Source organism: Falco peregrinus, chromosome 1 (assembly GCF_023634155.1).
Source record: "Falco peregrinus isolate bFalPer1 chromosome 1, bFalPer1.pri, whole genome shotgun sequence".
In the NCBI taxonomy this organism is placed as follows: Eukaryota; Metazoa; Chordata; class Aves; order Falconiformes; family Falconidae; genus Falco; species Falco peregrinus.
Window position 1 is genome coordinate 10,162,688 of NC_073721.1, and position 22,032 is coordinate 10,184,719.

The 22,032-nt window shown below is 46.8% G+C and overlaps 1 protein-coding gene across 1 annotated transcript; it reads left to right on the forward strand.

Annotated features, from left to right (window-relative positions):
- The first annotated feature begins 3,187 nt into the window (after positions 1-3,187).
- On the forward strand, positions 3,188-12,283 carry PPIF (peptidylprolyl isomerase F). Its single transcript, XM_055789818.1, has 6 exons — positions 3,188-3,438; positions 6,163-6,193; positions 7,087-7,175; positions 9,382-9,478; positions 10,289-10,364; positions 10,811-12,283. The coding sequence occupies exons 1-6, from the start codon at positions 3,250-3,252 to the stop codon at positions 10,944-10,946; spliced, it is 618 nt and encodes a 205-aa protein (XP_055645793.1). The 5' UTR covers positions 3,188-3,249; the 3' UTR covers positions 10,947-12,283.
- The last annotated feature ends 9,749 nt before the right edge of the window (positions 12,284-22,032 follow it).

Consider the following 22,032-nt stretch of genomic DNA (forward strand, 5'->3'; position numbering starts at 1 on the left):
GATAACTCAGTCCATATTCCCAAATACAAAAAATCACCGCTGTGAAAGAAAGCGAGTTGTTTTGCCTTCTCGACAAGGCCTACAAATGAGGAAAATGCATTGTTTGCTCTACCAAAGACATCTGTGAACTCTTAGCAAAACAGTTTGAAGCTGTTCTGCTGATGCTTCCCAAGCGTGAAATAAGATGGTACTTTCTTCTTCTCACCTTTTGTCCCATTTATCAAATAATAAAGCCTTCAGGGCCAGAACAGTCTGTTGTTACAGGTATGCACAGCACTTAACACCCAAGTGCTAATTTTGGTTTGGGCTTCTAGTGGCTAATGGATGATTAGTTTAAGTGAAGTTATCATTTCCCAAAAATGGACTTGAAGCTGAGAGGCTATGACAAGGTAACAAGGAAATGCGTGCTGATTTAGCTAGTATTAAAAAAAAAAAAAAATCACCTTTAGTTTGTTAGTAAAGGAATAGATAGCACTAGCGTGGCACTGTATGTATAAAGTCATCGTTCACCCCTATCTTGGATACTGTGCAAAGATCCCCTCATCTCAAAAAATCCATAAAAGTGGAAAGAGCCTGAAGAAGGGCAATAAAGATGATCCCAAAGACATGGAACAGCTTTCTTAAAAATAATATTAAAGTTGGCTGTGACTTTTCAGTCTTGAAAGGAAATGACTGAGAGGAGAAAAGATGTAGGTCTAAAATCATGCACGGTACGACACGGATGGATACCAATCTATTGTCTCCTCCAGTTTAAGAGGTAGGGCACGTTAGATGAAGCTAATGGGAGCAATATTAAGAACAGATTCTTGATGCGCTGGGCAGCAGGCCTCTGGAAGGGTAGCTTCCAGTTCATTGCCAAGGAAGCTGCTGATGCTGAGAGTTAAGACAGGACCAATGAGTGAATAAATACACAGGGGAAAGAGAAAAAAGAGGATTACTACGTACCAAAGTCACATCCAACTCGGGAAGTTCTCTAAAGTGCAAGCAGTAGGAGGTTGAAAACATGCTGACTTACAACACACTCCTCTCCTGTTTTCACTCTTCCTTTGAGACAGGATTCTGGACAAGATGGACCCTTTGGCATAGCTTACTACGGTTGTGTAGTTGCAAAGCATGGTACGTGCTATAGTCATCCCTACGGTACCACCAGCTGTTGTTGAATTGCTCTCAAAATTCTTCACTTGCTATATGGACGTGAAGTATGCGTATCTCTGGAGCGTGTGCCTGAAAAATGGTTCATCTAGGATTTCTGTCTGAAATTGTACGTTGTAGTTCTGCCCTGAACTTTGTGGTCAGAGCAGTGCCTTGATTGACATCTTTCTGAAGATTCAGTGAATGTCACTGATGAAGTCACTTTTAGCAACTTGACAACAAAGAACTTAGGTGGAATTGCAAGGACTACAGTTCCTCGCATAGGGGCTCTTTGTGTGTTTCTGTTATATACTCTATTACATGGTTGTGTTGCTCTAACCTTAATTAGAATAACTTAACTTACAATAAAAGGAACGTGAAAATTACAGGTGGATAACTACTAGAATCACCCTTGGTTGTCTGTCTCTCTCTCTTTTTTTTTTTTTTAAGGATCGCTTTAGGAGTTATTTTCCCACATTCAAGGGCTAGAATTTTTAACAAGGGGAGGCTGCAGTACTGTAAATGAATGCTATTTGGTGATTTACTGCCTTAAAGTGATCTGTATAAAACCGTGCATCCTTTTTAGAAATGTAATAGAAATCCTATTTCCATCTGGAAAGCTGAAAGATCACAGGAAGCAGACAGAACGTCATGTCTGTGCAGAGCTCATTTTGCAGAGACTCAGTGGTCTAGCTGTGTCCTTTTAACTGCAAGGTTTATCATAAATGAAAAGCATCGGGCGTCCTGGGTGTCCTTTGCTTCAGGTACACTGGGGCAGAACTCTGTAGGTGTAGCACACTTGCACGAGCTTGTCGTGGAGACCAGAGCGTCTTTTCCTGTTTGTTTTCAGTGAAAAAGAACTGGTCTGTGATACCAGTGGGCTTGCATATTGGATGTGACTGCTGGTTGAAGAAGTGCTGATGCAGTGGTGGTAGGCTGGGGTTCACCCAGCAGCGTGGAAATGCACTATTAATTATCTGGATGAAATAAACTATTTGCCAGTGGTAAAATATCCCGACAGGCCTAGGTTTTTAGAGACTACGTATACTGGTTTATGAGGAGTTGTCATGCTGCTGGTACTGCTGATGGAAAAACTTCCTTTGACCTCACAGACCAGCACCAAACCAAAGACACTTTGTGGCATTAAGAATTCGAAAAAGTTTTGAAGGTCCTTTACACACAGAATCAGGATGACAATTGGAGAGTATTTCAGAGTAATATCTAAATATGACTAAAATATGTACTGTGTATTTTGATCTGAGTTACTAGGTTGGGAAACTAAAATGACAAATATTGTGATATAAAACACGAACAATATTTCCCTTAACCATTTAACCTGGACTGCTGCTGCTGACTTCTGTAACCCCTCAGGCAGGCTGCCTTGGGAAGCTGAGGTCAGGCTCTGAAGCGACACGGTGGGCGCTCCGGAGGGTCCGTGATGCCAGGGTGACACCGCAGGTGGGTGCTGGGGCGGCCCAGGCCGTTTCGGCAGACGCTAGTGACAGGGCTCCGGGTGCAGCGGTGAGCCATGCCGTGCAGCTGGCCCGTGGCCCCCGTGACCCCCGTTCCTCCGCGCTCCCACACGCGATGGCGGCCGCCCCGCCATTCCTGCCGTGGCGCTGCCCTGGGGCCTGCGGGGCAAGCCCGAAGGCGACGGGTGGAATTATCAAATTGTAGACCCTTCCCGGCACTACTGATCCCTGGGGTTAAGGGGCTGTGAGGAAACGCGAAAAAACCACCCAACCGACCCACCGACCCGCACCCAACCCGAAGCCAACAGCCCCTAAAAGCCGCTGAGAAACGGCGGGCAGCGCGGGGGTGGCGCAGGCCCCGCTCAAGGCGCGGTGCGGGCAGCGCGGGCCGCTGCCGGGGCCCAGCTCCGCTCCCGGCCGCCCGCCGGAGCCAAGCGCCGTCCCGCCGCGCCCCGGGTCGCACGGCAGCCGCCAAGCGCAGCCGCCGCGGCCTGCTCGGCCCCGCCGCCATTTTGCCCCGCGGGCCGGCCGCCGCCGCCAGTGGGCGCTGTGGCGCCGCGGCGGCGCCAATAAAAAGGCGGCGGCGGGCGCGCGTGCGGGAGCGTGTGCCCGTGCGCGGGAGCGTGTGCGGGGCCGGCCGCGCAGGATGCTGGTGCTCGGCGCCGCCCGCCGCCTGCTGCGCCCGCCCGGGGACCTGCTGCCGCCGCCGGCGCTCGCCTGCCTGTGGGCAGCCGGTGCCCGCGCTTGCAGCGGGGCCAGCGCCGGCCCGCCGAACCCGGTGGTGTACTTGGACGTGGGCGCCGACAACCAGCCGTTGGGACGCGTCGTGCTGGAGGTAGGGGGGCGCTTGGGCCTAGCGCTGGGGTTGCCGACGGCTCGCCGGGACACCGGGCACCGTGACCGGGAAAGCCTAGGGCGGCGGGGCACCCGGGCATGGCGGCCGGTGAGCGGCAAGGTCAGGGCAGGCCGGCGGCGGGGGCGGGGGTGGCTGGCGCGGTGGCCGGTGCCGGCTCCTGGGGCCGCGGGGAAGGCACAGCCGCCCCGGCGTGGCCGTGCCAGGGGCCCGGGGGATGCGGCCCTCGCCGGGCTGCCGGCCGCGCTCCAAGGGCGGCGAGGCGGGGGGCGGGAGGGCCGGAGCGGGGCGCGGGGCCGGGCCCGCAGCCCGACTGAAGCCGGTCCCGCGGGACGCGGCGGTGGTGCTGGGGGCGGCCCCTGCGGGCGCGGCTGGGCCGTGCGGTGCCGGGGAGCCGCATGGCAGCGCACCTTGAACCGTGGTACAGGAGCTGAAATACCCATCGAGAATAAAGTCCCTGCCTTGGCGCAGGGCTGGCCCGGGGGCCAAGCGCGGTGCCAGCAGCAACTGGGGCAGCGTGCCCGCAGCGGTCTTCAGCCGCTCCTCCTGCTTCCTTCTGCTTTTTCCTTGGGTTTGTTCCCCCCCCCCCCCCCCCCCCCCGGGACCTCACTGTTTGATTCTTGGTTTTCAGAGGTACAGCCTCCGTGCTTCACGTGAAAGGTGTGGGCAGCTCCGCTGGAACGGGCAGCCAGCTCAGCCGCCAGCTGGCAGCCGGCTCTAGCCTCAAACACTCGCTCTCTGAAATACTCCGCCGTTCGAGGAAGGCCTGGGCAGGAGCACGGCAGCATGCTCTGCTCTCACAAAAAGCGCGATAAGCGCCGAGACTAATTGCGGTATACCAGGTGTCCTTGGGGCTGGGCACGTGCCTCTGGCTAGATGCCTTGTGTATGGGATGAGGCTGTGCGCCAGGACTGCGCCTTGGAGAGGGAAGGATGCTCTTCCAAATGCTCCCTGCTGAGGGAGTTCAGTAAACTCCCACCTCCAGCACCCATGTTGGTCTGTATTGATACATTTTTAAAATGCACTTGGCAAGGGTTCTTTCAAAATGGGTTTTCCTTGAGGCTAGAGCCTGATTCACTTATCTTCATGGGAAGTGTCAGCTTATAAATTAATTGGACACTACCAGCTCACGTGTTCTTAGGAGGTAACGTTTGACGGAGTCATAGGTAAAAATATTGCTACCTAAGTTTCCTGTTCATTAGTGAGATACAGTAAATAGCTAGATGGTATTATAAAAAATAGCATTAACATTGCTTTATTTCTTGTGGCAGCATTTCATTTCCATGTTAAAGATTTTTAATATGCCCAATTTACAGAAAACCTGAATGCATTGCAGCATCACCTTGAATCTTTGGCTAAGTTGTGGTTATATTAAGCTGCAAATTCCAGCTATTTGAGGAGAGTATCCTGGGGAAGGAACGTTAAGTTCTTGGTGTGGCCGTACTGTTTCTAGGTGTCTGTTGCTAGCCGCTGTCAGGATGTGTGACTAGATAAAACTTTGGTCTGACCTGGTATGGCTGCTTCTATGTCATGTTTTCCAGGCAATTATAGTACCCTATGTTTTTAAGATTAGTAAAAAGATGCAGACTAATAAAAATCGGCAATTTTTGTTGGTAACAAATGTGTATGTGACATCATGGGTTGATTTTGATACACAGTTTCTGCTCTTCATTTTCTTTTGCCTTTTCTGTAGATTTCAAGAGATGGCTCTGTGCTGGAGAGGCTTTGATTTCTCTGGTTGTATCCAAACTGGCTTTGATCCTTGGGGTCCATCATAACTATTCTTAATTATTGCTAAATTATTGTGTTGATTAATTAAATCATTAGATACTGCTCAAGTGGCTCTTCATTAACTATTCAAAAGTTGCGCTGAGGGAATGTTTTTTATTACTAGCCAAATGCTTGGAAAGTCTTAAGGTGTTCCAGGAGCCAGCAGTGTGCCCTGGTGGCTGAGGAGGCCAATGGTGCCCTGGGGGCATTAGGGGCAGCGGGGCCAGCAGGCCCAGGGAGGTGATCCTCACCCTCTGCTCTGCCCCGGCGAGGCCACAGCTGGAGCGCTGGCTCCGGTGCTGGGCTCCCCAGTTCAGGAGAGACTGGGAACTGCTGGGGAGGGTCCAGCGGAGGCTGCGAAGGTGGTGAGGGGGCTGGAGCATCTCCCTGGGGAGGAAAGGCTGAGGGAGCTGGGCCTGTTTAGCCTGGAGAGGAGAAGGCCGAGGGGGGATCTTCTCGATGTCTGCAAATACCTTAAGGGCCAGTGTCAGGAGGACGGGCCGGGCTCTTTTCAGCGGTGCCCGGCGACGGGACGAGGGGCGACGGGCACAGGCTGCACCATAGGCGGTTCCTTCTGAGTATGGGGAAGAACTTCTTTCCCCTGAGGGTGACGGAGCCCTGGAACAGGCGGCCCAGAGAGGCTGTGGGGTCTCCTTCTCTGGAGGCACTCAAACCCGCCCGGACACCACCCTGTGCAGCCTGCTCCAGGTGAGCCTGCTTTGGCAGGGGGGTGGGCTAGATGATCTCCAGAGGTCCCTTCCAGCCCTGACCATGCTGTGATTCTGTGTTCTTGGAATTTTGGGTGGCTTGTGATTTCAGGTAGCTCACCCTCCTGGGAAGAGGGTTCAGTTGTACCAGCCTCCTATGTAGACGTTTTTCTACGTACATATGAAAAAGCTGACTTGCTAATCTTTTTGTTTATTTTTTCTTTAACAGCTGAAAGCTGATGTGGTTCCAAAGACGGCAGGTAAGGCAGCATCTCCAGAATTTCACACTTTAAATATTTAAGGTTTAGATTGTAATTTGCAAGAACAATAATACTCTTTCTCCTCTTGGAAATTTTGTGTTCTATCTTCATTTGTTAAATAGAGAAGACTTTGTCAGAATAGCGCTGGTGAGGAGTTACAATTTGTTGTTGTTCCAAATAATTTTGTTTTGTAATTTGCTCCAAGACAGTACAGTCCACGTGTTGGGTTATCAGTGGTGACTAAAAATGTTTAAAAACACATCAGTTGGCATTGAAATCGAGTCCCAAAGCAAATGGGAAAAGGTAAAGCAAAGGAATGGTGTCTGTTAGAGTTTCTAAAGAGCATGTAGGTTGGGTTTTTTTTTTATCCTAGTCTCTAGCTGAGCAGTGCACTCATGGTGCAAACTTTTTGTGTTTTATCATGTGCTTCCTTTCTCATCTGCTTATTTAATGTTCTGAAGAACTTGTACTTTTTTTTTCAGTTCCCAGTAGATTAATATCCTAAAAATAAGAAAAAAAACCCAAAAAGTATCATGTTCGCAATTGCTATTGACAGCAAAGGCTCAAAAGTCAGAAAATGAAACCTTTGACTCATGAGTGGTGGGTTTGTGGAGGTGGGTGGGTTGCAGGTAAGATAAAACAGTAACATCAAAGGGAGGTGAGATGGAAGAGGATTGTTTTGTACCCTGTTCTGAGGCTAAACAATCTTTGTTTCTTTAGCTTTATAACAGGGTTTTTTTTAAGGGATGGAAACAACTAACAGATCAGTAAGACCTTAAGGCTACTATAAAACTTTTGCAGTGTATTAACTACATCCGATGTTTATCTAGTTGTGTTTGATTATATTATGTATCATATATGGGAACATAATAATTTACACTTCGTTTTCACAGAAAACTTTAGAGCTCTTTGTACTGGTGAAAAAGGATTTGGGTATAAAGGATCCACTTTTCACAGAGTGATTCCTTCATTTATGTGCCAGGTAATGTGTGCTGATGTTTTCTTGGTTTTGCTATTAAATTTGTCTGTATGTTAGTTACATATTTTTAGAACCAGTTAGACTTGTAGTAACAATTTAAGTGGCTCTGCTTCTCACCTTTCCTAACTACAGAATGAAGAAGTGACAGTGTTACTTGCATTTCTGGTCTTTTTGCTATGGCTGTTGCTCAGCGCAACTTTTGTGCAACTAAATGTAAATTATGTGTAGACTCTCTTGAAAAAACTGGCTTAAGGCTTTCTGCTTTTGTATAACAGTGTACTTTAGCGTGGGACGTATTTGGCAAAATGTCACTTGCTTGGGAGAAGCAGTTGGGAGAATGACAATCAACCTTGTGTTCTAAGTGAGCTAAGAAAACAACATGTCCATTCTTTATTCCTAGTAGAATAATCTGTTCACAATAGAGAATGTGTGTTTAAAACAAAATAATTTTTTTTTCTGAACATCTCCCTAATATGAAGGGGGGGGAAGGGACCTAAGAGGGTTGGTTGTGGTCAGTTTATGGGTTGACACAGCTGAAATGGATTTTGTTTTGACCTTTCAAAATTCAGAATTAAAGTTCATGCACATTAGCAATTTTTTCTCAAACAGCAGCAACCACACAAAAAATTGAAAAAGGCTTTTTGAAAGATGATTTTTTTTTTTTTGTCCCTGCTGCGCCTGGCAGATGAGCAGGATTTCAGCTGCTGTAGTGCACCAGATTGTATGATTCCTGGTGGTCCTCTCTTCCCTTAAAAGGACCTATATTTCAACATTGCCTTGTAGAATGGCTCTGTAAAAAATTTGAGTTGAAAGTTACAGTAAGCATGCTCGTTTTATTAATTGATGACTGTGATGGTCCCATCCCCCCTGTTTGTTTATTTTAAGCAAAAAATACAGCTGTCAGAAAAAGAGACCTTAATGTTATGATCTATTACTAAGAAAAAAAGGGGACAAGTGTATTGTAAGGGACGTTTTTTCTTGCCTTTGAAATGCAAACTTTTTTTTTATGATACTGACAAAGGGACAAAGTTTAGAAATCTTGCTGGGGTCAGAAATATAAGAAAAACATAAATCCTACTCTGTTCTGCTGCTAATGAATGAAGTTCTGCTTAAGTCTTGTTCTCCTTGACTCCTTATTTTGTCCACGCAGATGGATCTGAAATGAGGATACTGCGTGGTTGACTCTGTGGTATGATGAGATGATGAATCGTTATTCAGGAGTTACTTGGAAGTCATTACTGAAGTGCGATACTGTCAGAGGTTTCAAGTATTTTTAAGTGAAACAGAGGCCTTTCTACTTGTTGAGATGGGGTGTTAATATGATTCAGGCAATTGGTATAGCCTAATTGAAGGTCATCAGGCCTTCAGACCTGACAATTCAGATGCTTCCATGTGGCACGCAGCATGCGGAGCATACTTTTGGAACTGCGTAGGAGTAGCTGTAACACCACCCAGAACAGATTAGTCAAGGTGCAAATGGGAAGATGAACCATCATGTGAAATACTGGTTAGGTGTGACTTCTTTGCTGGCATGGGTGGTGTTGCTTCTGGGAGGAGAGATAGCAGATTGCTTAAGACAGTGTTGAGTAGCCACCTTTGCGAGTCGTGGTGGCCGGTTTTTATTGTCTGTTGGGTTTTGTGTGTCTAACCTAAGACAGATGGTCACATCTATCCCATCGAGCAGCACGTAGCTGAGGAAAATGTAAAGTAGCTCAGGTGTAAGACTTAAACAATAAAACCTAGGAATAGCCAATAGTAATAATGGAGATCCAGACCAGTGTTTATACCTGTTGGAAGAAAGCAAGCAAGCGAGCCGGGGGGGTGGGGGGGTGAAGTTCTGAGGTCTTGCCTATGATAATGAATTTGAGTGATTTTGTTTTGAGGCCTTTGAGGTGTTTCTTAAAATAACTGCCGTTTGTTGCATCACATTTGGGAGCAAGGCTGGTAACACAGAAAGGTCGTTGCTGGAGTTTTGGATTTCAGCTGGGGGATATCAGCAGTATTTAGAGCAGAAATTTGTTTAGCTTGGTCATATCTTCATCTCGTTACATGGTTTTAAATCCTCATGTCGCCATACATGTTCTTAACCTGAAGAAAATTTGCTGATTTTATTATTACTTTTAAATTAGAGCGAGTGAGTGTATTTTCAATAGCATGGCTTCTGATGTGAAACAATTTTTGTGGAAGTTAATAGCCATTTCTGTTTCAGGGTGGTGACTTTACAAATCATAATGGAACTGGTGGAAAATCCATTTACGGCAGCAGATTTCCAGATGAAAATTTCACGCTTAAGCACATAGGACCTGGTAAATAAACATATTCTTTCTACCTTATGATGACTAACCTATAATGAAGCATTGATTATGAAGAGGTACTTTTAAAAAATAAAGGGGTTTAGATGCACGGGGCACCTGGTAGTTACAGAAATACCAAGGAAGTTTAACAAGGTGTTGTCCCTGGCATGTGCTTATTTGTGTAGACTGCTGTACTAATACAAGTAAGCCTGTAGCAGGTGACATTGCCATTCGTGTCCTTACTATAAAAGGGACCGTGCAAAATAAGGGATGGAGTTCTTGTATTTTGCTTACAAATTCCGCAAAGATGAAATTACTGCTTTTATTTTCCTCTTTTGTAAGTCATAGACTTCAGTTTTTACTTAGATGATTATTGCAGAAGTGAAAGCTATGTGGGATTTATTTGCTAGGTTACACAGGCATGTCCTTTTGAGCTCAGATTAAATCCAGAAAAAGGCAAAGCCATACATAAGAACATCTGATTGAATTCTGTAGTCTTTTTGTTTGTTTTTTTTTTTTCTGGCTTGTTACTTCCTCATCACAGGAAACTACTGCTGCTGTTGAACCACAGTAGAGGTTAGCTGATGTTAATCATGTTCAGGACACGTACAACTAATTATGTTGCTAATGTTCTTGCTGTGGAAAGAAAAGAGCTGGGCTGGAGGGGGTTGTCAAAGACAAGAAGTGTTAAAAATCATTTGGGGACAATTGGAGACTGTCACATCTTCTGTCTGTCCATCTTTAAATGTGCAGAGGAAAATTGTCTTCTCTATTGCATGCTTGTTACACCAACCTAATAAGCTGCTGCTGCTGTTGTTCCAGGTGTTCTCTCAATGGCCAATGCAGGACCCAATACAAACGGATCTCAGTTCTTCATTTGCACTGCAAAAACTGAATGGTGGGTTCTCAGCCCAGCATATCAACCTGATGAAGTGATGCCTGGATCTGGGGGGTTGGGGGGTTCTTAAGGTGTTTTTGTGTGTTGATGGTTTGTTGGGTACTTGATTTAGTTTGGGTGGGGGGTGCGTTGTTTGTTTGGGGTCTTTTGATTTCTAAATTACTTGGCTCGCAGTAGAGAAAAAAAAAATCGTTCTGTGGTGCTTGCGGGAGGAAGGGCTGTCAGTATAACAAGGCTGCTATCCCTCAGAATAGCTTCTTAGGTCTAGAGCTAAAAGTATTTCATGTCACTTGTAGAGCAGTTGTGCCTTTGCCAGAGTTGATCAACTGATGAGAGCTATGAAGATCTGCTAACATCCCCTCACTGACCTTGGTTTGGTTTAGTCTTCATTGTTGTTTGAAGTGAAACTATTTGTTTTTTATAAATAACTGTTATTTGTTTTACAGGCTAGATGGAAAACACGTTGTTTTTGGGCATGTAAAGGAAGGAATGGATGTCGTGAAAAAAATTGAGAGCTTTGGTTCCAAGAGTGGAAAGCCCTCCAAAAAGATTGTCATTACTGACTGTGGCCAGCTGTCATAGCCTTTTGCCCTACCGTTCATGACGACTTCGATGCTGTGAAAAATTAATCCTAAAATTCCCCAAACATTTCTGATCCCATGAGTAGCACCTATAGAACTATATTTTCTATTTAACTTTGTCCAACTTTTATACTTCTATTGAATAATACTGATTAAAAGCATAAAGCAATAACTGAAGTATGTTTTAACTGAGCTACCTTAGTAGTCACACTGATTTGGTAGTCCCATTGTCTTTTTAAAGAAGCCATACGGTCACCCTGAGCATGTCTGACTGCAGTGTTGAATGTGGTTCTTAGTATTTGGATGTTTCAGATGTTAGAGTTGGTGGTAGAGTTGACAACTAAATATTCTGTAGTTGATGGTTAGATATAAATTGAGAAATACCATGTTTCCTTTGGTGCTAATAAATGCCTAGCCTCTTGTTCATCTCATTGTTCTGAAAAAATACACCATAACTAGGGCTTTCAAGGCTGTCTGCAACAAGACTCTCAGACCTCATCTTTCTGTGTCTCAGTTTAAATCTATCCAATAGAATGAATGTGTGGTGGTTGGGGGTTTTTTAATTTAATGCTGTTTTAATCATTTTTTTTGTTGTCTCAGACCACTGTTTAAAACTGAGCTCTACCTTACTTGCTTCAATGGAGCAATTTGACTTCTGGGTTAAGCAGATTACTTTAGGTTTAGCTGTACCAGGGCAATAAGACCACAAATTAGCCAAAAGAGCTTGGGACTTTTTTATTATGCAACTGTGAACTCACTTGAAGTGTGTTTCTGCTCGGAGATCTGGTTCTGTGAGGAATATGGCACAAGTTCTCAATAGATAAGCCTGGTTTTGCACCTTGAGAATATAATCAGTGTAGCAAGCTTACTTGAGTGAGAAATAGGTTTCATTGCTTTTTGGTTTTGGGTGGGTTTTTTTGGTCCTGTGAAGTCAGCCTACCGTGCATATTACCTGGATTGTGATGTTTTGGTTTTTTTCTCATGTGTGATCAGCAGAAGTCAAAATTGGTTACCGTGGAATCACAATACCTAATTGGTGCAGCAAAATCATGGTTGGGGTTGATACACAAAAGGTAAGAATTCAGCTGATCAGACAAACACATTTCATTTGTATAAACTGGTATGTTTGATGTGGTGTGCTTGAGCAGTAACATGCTGGAACCTCACAACGTGACTTAGAATCACTAAGGCTGTAAAGTATTAATGCTTGTGGGAAAAATCACTTGACTGTTTTTTGTGCACTAATCTTGTTACTGAAGAGCAAAATAAGATGTAATGGCTCTCTTCAAATGTGAATTTGCTTCCACTGCGTTCTGATAATACATGGGTTTAAAACTATTTTGCACTGGATTTTTTTCTACTGAGGGCTGCACTCCTGTGTGTACAAGGTAGTATTCAGAGTGTAATTTTGCAGAAAATGGAATTGAAAAGCTTTCTTTCCACTATAGCTGCTTCATCTTTTTTTTGTAATATTTGAAATATTAATTTGTGCTGCTTTGGCTTATTTCAGTTTGATACAATAATGAGGGAGGTTTTTTGTGTCTTCTTAATTTGTATATGAAAAAATAATTAAATACAGTTCTGCCACACAAAAATAGTCTGTTCCTTTCTTGAAAGCAGAAGTGTGAGTTGCTGAAAGCTGTTGTGTTTACTTGGGCTATTCTATTCTGTCCACTTTGCGATGGGTCTGATCTAGTGGTATTAGCAATCCATGCTGTTCTTCGGAGACAGCCAGCAAGAAACAGGGTAATGGTGCTATACTTTGCCTGTCGCCAGCGAATCCAGAATATGGATATGGATAGCAATTGAGGTTTTGAAACTGTTCTCATCTGGTTTGTTCCATCAGTTTGCAGAGATAATGGGTAAGATGTAAATTTACTGGGTGTTTTTTTGAAATTCTGAATTCCGTTTTGAAAAATCAGTAGTTCCAAATTTTGACTGGAAGTTGAGGAAAAGGTATTTCATTGCTGTGTGATCAGAGATGACATTAAGAATGTAGCATCTTCCTGTGTATCAGACGCATTTGCAGGCTGGGAAGCCCCGTGGAAGATGCTTTGCCACAAGCCAGTCCATTTTCTCAGAATGGTGTGTTAAGCCTTAAGGTAAGTAATAATATTTTGCTTATTCTAATGTTGGCTGTGGGGGTTTTTTTCTTCTTTAATAGATGGCTGTGGCTTTTACAGGCTTATTTATGCCCTGACTTCTGAAATGTAAAAGCCTAAATTTTCCATCAAGGCTTGCAGTCTTGACTAGAATATAGTATTAAGACATGCAGAATCACTGCAATTAGTAACACTGGTTGCAGTGTCATGATGGGGCTGGCTTTGCTTTCCAGGTGCCAGTCCTCTGCATATTTTTCTCTGCCAGAAGAAAGGCTTTGCTACCTGCATACTTAGAACAGTGTAGCGTAAGTCTTAATGTTTTGACAAACTGAACAGGTCAGTCTCTTCAAGTTTTCTTCTGTAAAGCATCTGCCTCAAAATGGATTTTTCTGGGGTTCTGTTACTGTTTTTTCTTTTTCACACACACAGCTTGCCCCCTTCCCTTTATTTGAAAAGGCACAGAGCTCCGTATCAGTTTAAGTCTTGCACCCTGCAGCATTGCAAAAGAGTTCTATACTGAAAACACATGACTAAAGCTTGTACAAAGTACACCCTAAGATAATTTTAAAAGCTGGTTGTGGCAGCACAGGACACCACAGCAGGGGGCTGCAGGACCTCAGCACGTGGAATAGCTGTCCTTAGCCCTCTGTGGTCCTGTGCCTGTCAGTCTTGGGTAGCTTGTCCATTTCTGTGCGCAACCCAAAGTCAGGGCTGAAGTTCATGGGTATATACACAGAAATCGGCCTTTGCTAATAAATCTCTGCTGGGATTTTATTTTCTACAGGATCCTAAGTGCCCATCCCTCTGCTGTTAGCCCTCTTGTATCACAAATGGCTTCTAGGAGAAGCGGGTTCTCCTTTAGCAGCCTTGCTTGATGGTTTTGTCAGCTTCGAGATGATGGTGTTTGTGACTTCGGTACTCTGGGGTTTGGCACCTCTTGAGGGCAAAGTGGTTACAATAAGCTCAGCCTCACAGTTCAGTTATGTACAGAAAAGGCCTTCTAAAGTTAAACTGCCTCACCTGCAAGATACTCAAGTGCCCCAAATTACTTTTTAAATACATTTAGGTGTAGGTTAGATGCATGTGCCTTCCTTGTCTTCTGCTGGTGGAAAGCATTGATCCTAAAGCAATGCAGTTCAGCTTAAAGCAGCTGAGTGAATCAGAGTAACTAATGTTATTCATCTATATATTAAGAATGTGAAAGATGGCTGCCACGCAAGCTGAAGTACAGTACGATTTGGCGATTTGTTGTGAGGCCGGCGCTTGGCTGAGGTGCGCTGAGGGGCGGGGCAGGCCCTGGCTGGAGGGTTACAGGAAATCTTGGCTTTTTCTGTTGGAAGAAACAGATCTTCCCACCAAATGACCAGCGCGGAGATGATTTTTCCCCCGCAGTGTGTTAGCTGGTACCTGTCCGGGGGGTTTGAGCCCCGGTCACGCACGGCGGCCCGCTGAGGCCCTCCGGGGCAGTCCCAGCCGTTTCGCGCGCCGGCCCGCTCCCCACGAGATGGCGCCGCGCGATCGCGCACGGCTGTCACCCCAGCCAAGTCCGTAGCGGCCCGCAGCCCCCCTAGTGAAGGGGTGGCGATCGCTAAGCCCCGCTAAATCCAGGTGAGAAACAGGTCGATTAAACCGTGTTTGTAACGGACCTCTACGCTGAAATGAGGCGGGCTATGTTTAATTACTCCTGCAGCAGCAGAAGCTGCACCTGGGTGTAAACCCTGCCGTCGCTTGAGGGAACGCTTCAGCTCCTGCAGGGTGAGGGGTGAGAAGGCAAATTAATAATGCTTTTCCCAACCCCAACCACACATTGCAACGGTCTGTGGCTTACAGAGGTGCGACGGAAGATATTAAAATGGAGTATATATCTGGAACGTGTGTATATATATATCTGTATACATCTGAAACAGTTCTTGGGGGGAGCACCGATCAGAAATGCCGCACAGCTCTAACAGGCCCCAGAAGAGAAAGGAAGGTGTTAGCTCTGGAGCTGTGGTTTTGAGGTGAGCTGAGGCATGGCGGGTGTGCTGCTGCTCATGTTTAGCAATAAACCTGGATGTTTAGAATAAAAGTTTGCATGCTGGGAGAGAGGCTGGCGCAGGGCTGAGGCACTGCCGGCGGCAGAAGGGCCTGCAGGGCCAGCTCTGCCGTGGCTGCTGCTGACGGGCTTCCAAATGCAACACAAGTAAGAAATAACATGCTCAGAGGGCACCCTTAGGTAAAGCACAAATAAATATACACAGAAAAAGAAAGAAAAAAAAAAAGAGTTTATATTTCAAAGTTGTTTCAACAAACTCACAACTGTTTTTGTTTAGTCTCATGTTTTAATTATTTGTTCCAGACTTTCTGCTTACATAAATTGCTTTCTTTTGGTGCTAGACTGGGGGTATGTGTCTTTGTTTATAAAGTTTAAATGCTTTGAAGTCAAGACACTTGAGGTACAAAATGCTGTTCTCTTTTGTAATGCTGTATACTCTGCTGGTAGCAATATATCAACAATCAGAACCTCAAAGAAGTGAATTACTTAGAGTACAAATCATTTTACGTGACATTCCAAGGACAATCTGGATGTCCTGCTGCTAGCTGAGAATTTGTGTTTGGACAGATGCTTTCCACCCTATTTAGAAGTAACCCAGCTAAAAAGACATTGACCTTCAAGTGAAAAACTTGTAAATCTTGACCTGCAGATTTTCTTATTGACTCTGACTAAAGACATTGTATGAACCAGCTGATCACAGGTGAATTTTGGCCCAAAATCTTCACGGCCCAAAACCTCAATTTGTTGCATTGTCCAGCTGAAAACTGACCTTTGGCAACTATTGTCTTGAGCCTTGATGTTCCTTCTCCAGTTCTCAGCGCTCTGATTTTTTCAGTACAGCTCTGGATATGCCTTCTCCATGCTCCCCTGCCTCCATGTGGTCCCTACATCTGCCAGGAGATGCTGCATGGGGTGCTGCAGCTGCCCAGAGCCTACGTTCTACGTTAGTCATGGATGAACTTCTAGATGGTAGATGAGAAAAAAGCCACAGCACCGTGAAAGCACAGGTACCTCTCCCATGTAACGTCTTTTTCCCTTACACTGGTTGAAGCCTGGGAGCCCCACGTCAGAGCTGTGCCATGCCACAGTCTGGCCGAACCCCTGCCTTGCTCCACAGTATACATAATTTCCATCCTTATGGGAGGGAACTGCGTACAGTTTGCTTTGTGTAAGTTAAACTGCTTTCCCAGCAGTATCCAGACAGGTGACAGCAGACAGACATTAGCAGTGTTTTTTTCTTCTCCCCAAAACCTCCAAGAGAAGGGGCTTCCGCTCCTGTGTGCGGTCACCCATCATGCCTTGGTGTGGTTGGTGACATGGGCTTGGAACAGTAGGACAGAAAGGCTGCACCTGGGGAAACAGGTGACTCACTGCTTCGGGAGGTAAAGAGGAGGAAAGAGGTGTGTGTTTCTTTTGTCAGAGCTGAGGCCAAGGGTGTCGGGGACTGGCAAGGGTGTGACTATAAAAGCTGGGATGCAGCAGGACTTCCACTGTGAGCTATAAATGGCAGAAGGGACTTGGAGGCAATTGTGTGAGGCAGGAAAGCTCACGGTGGCACAAGAGGGAGGTGGTTCTGTTACGGGGGATCTGAATGGAGACAAGTTTGACTTCAGATAACTGTGCCTAAATGGAGAAGTTTTTGAGGGGCCTTGCTGCAGAAGGCTGTCAGTACCTGCTGCCTGTTCTGTCAGTGGTGAAGGTGGTGTCCTGGGACATACCTGGAAATAAAATGTTGCTGGTGGTTTTGAATTGAGTTTAGTGCAACAGTGTCACAGGTTAATGCTGACTCCAAATTGCTTATTATTTATTAGCTGGATAAGTGAACAAAACCCTAAAAGTCAGTCATCATTTGGATTGATGAAGTTTGAGAGGAATGGAGGAAAACTTTATTGGCAGCACATGTCACCATCCCTCAGGAATTCAGCAAAACATTCAGGTCACAAAGGCCCCAGAAAAGAGCAACATAAATGAGCAGGCAACCAGACTTCAAGCTCTAAAACTGCTGCTATGGTCTACCTGACCCCACTGAGGGGACAATGCTTCACCTGTTTAATAGCATGCCATGCACTTTGCTTGATGTTAGCCTGCGCTCACTATGCATATATATCTTTGAGGATTAAAATACAGGTTATAGCTTGTGTGTAAATTTCAGCAGTGTATCTCCAACTGAACAGCAGCCCTGGCTGTGAGTGCTTCAACATGTGTGTGTTTCAACAGAGCACCTGCTTAACCGCAGGGCTCAGAGGGCTCCTACAGTTGTCCTCCCCCCATCCTCCCCAAGCATGGCCGCTGCAGCTGTGAGTGAGCGGGTCTAGGATAAGGAGAGAGGCACAACAACCACCCCATGCGGCTGCTCCTGAGGGCCGCCTCCATGCAGAGGCAGGGCATTGCTGAGGTCCACCCTGGCACATGCCAGAGAGAAACCATCCCTCACCAGGTGGGTAGGAGCAATGGCTTCATGGCATTTATCATTTATTAGGAAGCTGCATTTCTTTTCCCATCCACATCCCAGACCTAGATTTGTGAGGCGGGCAGGTCTGGCCATGTGGGGCAGGGGTGCAGAGCTGGCCTGGGGATGGTGGTGCAGCTCCATCCTCCTGCAATGGATCACTATTTTTAACCACCCTTCAGAAATGTTGGTGTGAATTCCCGGTTCTTTTTACCAGCCAGGACAAACCCAGGTAACTGGGGAAAATAAACTGACTGTGTCTTTAAGATGGGGTCAGGGAGAAGTTAAAAATGTGCAGATACAGAGGTTTGGGGGGGAAAAACTCTGTCACTGTTCTCATTTTCACTCACCTCCTACTTAAAATTCATCCAGGAAGGTAGGCAGAAGAACACAACAGCTGCTAAAATTACTAGGTGGAAATCATTTTTAGCAGGCAAAGTGTCTTGTGGTTTTCCTGCTCACTCTCTTCCTCTCCACTCCTACCTCATCCCTGGCTGGCTGCAGTTTCCTCCAGAGAGACTTTCGTGTCGCTGGTGTCTCTCTAATAACAACTGCTGTCACAGCCGAGCCAAAGGTGATCTGTTAGTGATGTGTGGCAGCTGCAACGCCAGCCTCTGCTGGGACCCTGGCCCCAAGGAGGAGCCCTGGGCCAGGCTCGTGTGGCTCTTGGAGGACTTGCTGCTTTGACCCCACCATTGGCACAGCTGACACAAGGTGGTCCTCAGAGATGCAGAGGAGTGTGAGGAGGAGGCAGCAGCTGCTAGTGTTTAGGTTTTGCTGGAGCAATAAATTTTGCATTAGTACTAAACAGTGCACGCTCCAAGTGATGCAGTGTCTTAGGGAGTTTTTTTTCCCTGCCAAAAGTTTGGTTAGGACTTTTTTTTTTTTTTTTTTTCTGAAGTAGTGTTGCTATTAACTGATGGTTGCCAAGGCCAAACAAAGTGCAAAGTGTCCTTGGAGAAAGCTGCATGATTCTGTACATTAAAAATTGGGGGATGCCAGCACGCAGTCTCAGCTTCACAGCCTGTCACATGCTTTGCTTATGTTGCCAGGATCCTATAAACACTTTTGCTGCATTTTTTAAAGAGTATTTCCTTGCTTAAACTGCAGAAGCTCAAGCTTTGCATTTTTTGGTCTGATTCTTTCTCAGTATAGAGTTGTACAGGCTGTGGGAGGAGCGTGCAGCAGAGCCAAGGCGGGCTGGCTGGGCAGCGGGGAAAGGGTTATAGCTTGGGGCCAGCATGCAGTTACACCCAAACGCAGAGCTACAGCCTGTGTCCCCCACCCTGAGTGCAGCATGACGTTACGTAGCTGTTAACCCACTAACCCTTGGCCCCTTGGCTCAGTGGCGTATGCAAACAATAGGCTGGCCCTGCGCAATGGAGAAACAATGCAGATTGCTGCCCTGACAGGCGCCATGAGCATTAATTACCCGTGGCTGACGAGGGAGGTCTCTCAGATTGCTGTTGGGTCTGTGGCAGCACCTTGGATTAAGAGCTGGGGCTGACTTCTCAGGCCACGGTGTACATACACTGGAGCAAGAAGCTCCTGGCCCAAAGCTGCCTGAAAAAATAGTCCTTTGGCTCAGATGCTTCCCTCCTTGCTCTTGCCACCACCTGCTCTCCTCTGCACAGTCAGTGATATCAGAGCAAGGGCGCTGCAGAGAGAACTCTTCCTTGGCTCCTGATACGAGGTGGTGCAGCTCAGTCCCCTGAGATACCTACTCCCCCTGCCCCACGGGGGAAGCCTGAAGGAAGCTGCAGATTAGTCCCCTGCCAGAAGATTTGGCCCCAGCTCTGGTATCCCTGGGTCAGCAGGGTTCAGGCAAAGCTTTGTCATTGCCCTGTGAGGAGGGAGCATGCTCAGCCCCCACACAGCAAAGCTCCCGGTGCAAGATCTGCTCTCTGAAGGCGCAGCTGTTCTCCTCACTCCCCCGGGTACAGCAGTGTGCTTGCAGCTGTGGCAGCAATGGCTGTGAGGTTCTGAAGGCAGGGCTGGATTCGGGGCTGCAGGCTGGTGGCCCTGCAGGCGTTGCTTCTTTCAGGGTGATGTGAGATGGAGGTGGTGGCCATTACTGGCTTTCCTTCCCCAGCTGCTGGGCTAGCGGTGGCGCCAGGCAGGCTGGCATGGGCAGGGGGGATCTGATGGTGGTAATGGTAGCACTGCTGCCACCAGGAGTGGGTGCCCCTGGGCAGGAAGTCACAGAGCACTGTGAACACGCGTGCTGCTGCTTGTGCTTTCCTTACATAGGCATTTGGGTGCCTGAAGATGCACTCTGGATCATCCAGCTGGATCTTGCCCTGTACTAAAGTAAATCCTTCAGTCTGCAGTGAGAGCACACAGTTCCCTTGACTGCCTGTGAGCCACCCACCTGAAATCATGCCTTAATACCATTCTTTCCAGTACACTTACCAGTGAAGGCAGGTGTTGAGTGGGAAACTGAACTCCAGGTGTGTGTGGTGTTTGCTGACTGTCACCAGTTTGTTCCCCTTGTGCAGCAGCTGTGCATCCAGTGGGGGAGGATGGGGGGCTCAGGGCATCTGCCTCCAGCCTGCGCTGCTCCCACCGGCCCAGGCAGAGCAGGGCTCTCCTGGTATGGCTGCAGCTCCCAGGCTCCTGTCACTTTGGAGAGCAAAGGTGGACACGGCTGCCCTGACTCTGAGCCGTTCCCGCATCCCATTGGGTTCCTGGCTCATCCCTCTTTGGCAAATCTGGCCTGTCTGGCTGACAGCATCAGTCCCAAATCACTGAAGCTAAAAGAGGTACAAGGATTTAATACATTGGGGGGGGGGGGGAAACCCCAACAAACCACTCTCTGTTAAATGCTTTCCTTTGCAGGGTGAAAAGGGTTACACAGAACTTGAGGGCTCAAAACACAAGACAGCAAAAGGGGAGATCACCAGTGGATTAGCTACCTCTGGGGTAGCTGTTGTTACGAACTGCTTGTTGGAACCAACTGTGTCATGTCGGGTCATGGCAAAGCAGTTCATTTTTCCAGTGCTTTTATTCTGTTCCTTTTCCAGTTGTTTCAAAACTGCTGAAAAAGTGGTTTGATGCCCCTGAATTTTGGAAAATAGTATCCATGCACACAGATGCAGGAGTGCATAACGAAGGAAAACTAGATACTGTAAGGATGACTTCATTTCTGGGGTGAACAGGAGGATTATATGATGGTTAGTTATGAAATGCATATAAATTGGTGTGGAACAGCGGGGAAGATAATTTATGTCTTGCTCTTCTCCACCTTTTCTACACTGTTCCCTTCATGCCGAAATGAAAGGAAATTCTTTTTACTCTTCACAATAGTATGAAATAATTTTCCAGAAACCATCCTGGCCCAGATTGCCTTAAGCAGAGTTATAAAACTGCATCTGGTTCAGCACACAATTCACAAGAGAGGGCAGCCAAACTGTACCCTGATGGCTGGATGACATGCCCTTCCTGTGGGGTCCTGCTGCATGCAAACCCAAAAGCTGTGGCCAGCCCCTAATTTTACAGCCCTGCTTCTTGGCCACACTCAAAAATGTGATTTTTGAAGTTTGCAGCTAATGCTTCTCTCTGCCATTAAGTCTGATTCCTGAGAAAGGTAGAGGAGGCAGTGGGTATGCGGGGAAGCGCAGCAGCATTTCCCAGCTGCTGCTGATACTTTTACTCCCTTTTAATTACCACTGCAGTTAATGAGTTTTATATCATCTCATTCCATAGCTGTTTCAGGGTGTGTCTAAGGAGGTGGGTGGCAGGGGACACCTCCACCCGCCAGCAGTGAAGGGAGGGATCTCCTCTGCTGCCAATGTCACACCTAAGGTGCGACAGCAGCGTCCTTCATCGTGGGGGCAGAACAATGTATCCCTGCCACTTTCTATTTTCTTTGCTTTCTAAACAGCAAGGGTGTGAGATTGGAGAGAGACAAAGTGGTGGTAATATGCAGCGAAGTGCCCGGTGCGTCAGTGAAACAGAACCAGCTCTGAAACAAACAGGTCCATGTGGCTGCAGTATGTTAGGATACGGAAGAAAAGGCTATTTTTTATCTGTAGGAGAGGAATCAATACAGTATGTCAGAAAAAAAAAAAATAATGAGGTAAACCCATGTATTTTAGGAGCCACAAAACTGAAAAGGTGAGACCACCGATACGTTAGCTGGGAAACCAGCTGTGTATCTGAGCCTGCAGCAGGGGAGGAGGTATGAACAGAGCACACAGCTACCGACAACTGCTGCAGGGCTGCAGTTTCCCGTCCTCATTCCTCCTGCTAGCATTGTGCTGGCTCAGGGGTTTCTTCACACCACCTGAGCCTGAGCCACCCCCCTTGCCCACAGCGAGGGGCTCTGTGGAACTGGCGGGTGGGAACCTTTCAGTCCCTCCTGCCAGGCTGGAGCTGGGATGAAGCTGCCGGGACAAGGATTTCCCAGCAGGGCTGGGGGTCACCCTGTGCTGGTGGTTCCTGTGCAGCTGACAGGCTTCTGCAGAAATAGTTAGTGTATGGTAGCATTGCCTCCTAAGCC